The sequence below is a fragment of the Halichoerus grypus genome, chromosome 2 (assembly GCF_964656455.1).
Source record: "Halichoerus grypus chromosome 2, mHalGry1.hap1.1, whole genome shotgun sequence".
Taxonomy (NCBI): Eukaryota; Metazoa; Chordata; class Mammalia; order Carnivora; family Phocidae; genus Halichoerus; species Halichoerus grypus.
The window spans coordinates 148,321,246-148,325,266 of NC_135713.1; the positions used below are offsets into that span (position 1 = coordinate 148,321,246).

Consider the following 4,021-nt stretch of genomic DNA (forward strand, 5'->3'; position numbering starts at 1 on the left):
GCAGTCATTAACTGAAGAACATGCATCAGAAAATTATATCCATCTGGAGACTAGAAGATACTGCCTGGAAGAGAGAACTCCATCAAAAGGGAATTCTTGCTACAAAGTTGTATCACATCAACACACAAATCACTAAATTCATACACACACACATACACATCTTCTAATAAAAGCACCCAGATCCTTTTAATTCCCAGTTGCTCACTCTCTGCGATGTCTGTCATCAAAGCAGGATGAATAACAGCATCGTAACTGAGTTTATGATTCTGGGCCTCACCCAAAAGCCTGAACTGCAGAGAATTCTCTTCATTGCCTTTCTCTTCGTGTACCTTGTGGCCTTTCTTGGCAATGTGCTGATTGTCATTGCCATAATCTATAACCCCACCTTGCATACACCCATGCATGTTTTCCTTCTGGCGCTGGCTATTGTGGATAGCATCTGCACAACAAGCATTATACCAAAGATGCTGGGGACTATGCTAACATCAGCAAGGAGTATTTCCTACGGAAGCTGCATGTCCCAGCTCTTCTTCTTCACATGGTCCCTGGGGGCTGAGATGGTTCTCTTCACCACAATGGCCTATGACCGCTCTGTGGCCATCGGTTTCCCTCTTCGCTACAGAACCATTATGAATGACCATATGTGTTTGGCCTTGCTCAGCATTACCATGGTGATTGCAGTAACCAATTCCTGGGTTCACACTGGTCTCATCCTGAGGCTGACCTTCTGTGGGCCAAACACCATTGACCACTTCTTCTGTGAGATACCTCCACTGCTGTCTTTGTCCTGCAGCCCTATTAGAATCAGTGAGGTGATGGTATATGTTGCTGATATTACCCTGGCCATAGGTGACTTCACCCTCACCTGCATCTCCTATGGTTTTATCATTGCTGCCATTCTCCGCATCCGCACAGCAGAAGGCAAGAGGAAGGCTTTCTCAACATGCTCATCCCACCTCATAGTAGTGTCCCTTTACTACCCCCCTGTAATCTACACCTATATCCGCCCTGCTGCCAGCTACTCATTTGAAAGGGACAAGGTGATAGCTGCACTCTATACTCTTGTGACCCCAACATTAAACCCAATTGTGTATAGTTTCCGAAACAAGGAGATGCAGACAGGGATTCAGAAAGTCTTCACATTTCTGAAACCTTAGTGTTTTCAAAAGGGAATGTCAGCTCTGTACTCCAGAATCATCTCTTAGAACATCTCAGATTTTACTGATCATTTATAGATATTTCCTTCCCAAATTTCCATATTCCCTCTTAAGAGCAACAATGTTTCATTCCACCATGAATCACTGTCTTAGCTCCTGATTTCTAAAATGCACTTTCTTACCATTTCACTACTGATTTATACTTATCACTTTACATATTTCTAAAATACTTTCATGAAAACTTTAACAACTAATCACAGTAAATAAAGTGTTTCTTTCATTCCTATTCCCCAGCTTTCTCATTGTCTCCACAATTTTATATTTTTAATTTTAACAGTGTCTGTAATGTAATGTACATACCTCCTCACATAAATAAATATCATGATATATATCCAAACATCTTTCTCAAAATATATACATTTTTCTCTTTCTTATATATGCATATACATAAACATTTGCCTGTAAGTACACATAAACATTAAATATATTAATATATTCACTAAGAAAGATTACTTCTAATATTATAAAATTAATCAGTCTGTGAATCAAATCATGTCTCTCATTTCTGTAACAAGAAAATACATTGCATTACTTTGAGACTTATTTGTGATGCAGGCAGTACAATATTCCCTTGAAATCAGTTATAATTAGTGTTCCACTGCAATACTTTTAAAATATTTTTTAAATATTTTGTCATTCTAATCTACTTCATGAAAACAATAACCATATATTATTGTTGGCATTTTTATATAGCATGTAATAAGGAATTCTAAATAAATTAATACCTAGCAAACAAGAACAGAAAGATTCCTCTAATGCCTTCTAGCTGAAGACCATTTTGAGCTAACGTGTAAGTGAACAAGCTGGATTTATTACATGAGGAGACAGAACATCATGGGTTAGTAAGAGGATGCGAGAAAGGACTTATTTGGGATTTTTGGGGGGTACTTGATGAAAAATCACACAAACATGATTTTCTCTAGATTGGGTCAGAAAATGAGAGAAATTGATTTAGGAGGCATATAAAATAAACATTGTTAAGCTGTGATTGGTAAATAAGTAGCAATAGATCATATTAACTAGGAGAAGAAGATACCTATCATTTCTGAGGTTTGGACTGCATTCTTTTTTTTTTTTTTTTTTTTTTTTTTTTTAAGATTTTATTTATTTGCGAGAGAGAGAATGAGAGACAGAGAGCATGAGAGGGAGGAGGGTCAGAGGGAGAAGCAGACTCCCTGCTGAGCAGGGAGCCCGATGTGGGACTCGATCCCGGGACTCCAGGATCATGACCTGAGCCGAAGGCAGTCGCTTAACCAACTGAGCCACCCAGGCGCCCTGGACTGCATTCTTATCTTCATCTGTGCTCAGATATGTCAATGGAGTAGACTTGTTTCTATCTTGCTCTATCATAGTGACATTTTCTGATGCTGATGTTCCGTGTGTGTGTGTCTGTCTGTGTGTTTCATGATAATTAGCAAGACATCATGGCTTACCTGTTTAGCTAGACAAGCTGGGTAGACATTAGTCAGAGGCTGTTTTTCTTTCTTTCTTTCTTTCTTTCTTTCTTTCTTTCTTTCTTTCTATTTCTTTAAAATTAAGCTCATAGATGACTGTGCTCATTATTTTCTCTTCCTTATTAAAGAGAGCCACATGGAAGCCAAATACACAAATTAATTCCTTTAGAAAGACAAATATAAAACAATTGCCTGAGAGTGTTCCTTTTTATGAAATTAGGTGGTTATAAGCATGTTTTGAAAAAAGTTAGACAGTCATTTGAAACATTCAAATGTATTTTCATTCTGAATTTTTATTTTAATTGGAAATTTTTAAAAGGAAACTAATTCTGGACTCCCTTCTCTCAGAATTTGTTGCACTGTTGCTCCTATATTATTCTTGTTTATTATTATATTGCACATTGCATTTTGTAATATGCATATAAAGGAATACCACAGCAATATATTTTGGAGTATCTTGCATGATTTCTAACTAACCCACTATACTGACATGTACAACTCATACAAAATAGATGAGAATTAACTCTGTGTATAGCTAAACATCTAGAGTATTTATGTGTTTGTTATTCAAAGGAGAACATAGACTATGTGAAGTTGAAATTGTATTTTCCCCATATTTCTTACACAGAACCTTGTACCTCTTAGCATTGCAAACATCCATCTTAAATTATAAAACTATTGAGCATTTTTTATTTTAAAAGAGACAAGAGTGGTTTCAGTATTTTGTGCCATTTTTGTGTTGATATGGGATTGTGGGATAAGGAGAATTGGGGTATATACTACATTTCCCCTTCATTGTATTTAGTACTTGATATAGCGTATGATGAATATTCCACAATGATTTGGGCTAGTTCCCTTAGAATGCTGTTTTTATGAGACAGGCATTCTGAGTTTGGACCTCATGTAGATTATTTTAGATTTCATTGGAGAAATATCCTATTCTACTGCACACAAGTGTAGGGAAAAGCCTTGCTAAGTTTCTAATATGTTAAGCTACAGATAATACAGAATACTACTTTTGTCCTTTTAAACCAGTAAATAGACTTATGCCTCATGCAATGGAAGTTTGGTGTGCAACAGTCAATAGTAACTATATCCACTCAAGGATACCAGCAAAGACCTGGTATCCTTCAAGGTTTTTGTTGTTGTTGTTTGTTTTGTTTTGTTTTTGTTTTTGTTCTCTTGTCCTGCTATACTTTGTTTTCCCTAGGGTCAGTAATGGCTTCTGTATTCCTGGCATCTGAATCATGACCCAGGCAGAATCAAGGCTAAGGGTGGAGATGTCAAAGGGCATGTGAATTTTCACCTATTATTTTAAACTCTTGTTTCAGCTTTATTGAGGTATAATTA

The 4,021-nt window shown here is 36.7% G+C and overlaps 1 protein-coding gene across 1 annotated transcript; it reads left to right on the top strand.

Annotated features, from left to right (window-relative positions):
- The first annotated feature begins 233 nt into the window (after positions 1–233).
- OR13G1 (olfactory receptor family 13 subfamily G member 1) lies at positions 234–1,157 on the top strand. The gene has a single exon (XM_036109026.2). It carries the CDS (start codon positions 234–236, stop codon positions 1,155–1,157), a length of 924 nt encoding a protein of 307 aa, XP_035964919.2.
- The last annotated feature ends 2,864 nt before the right edge of the window (positions 1,158–4,021 follow it).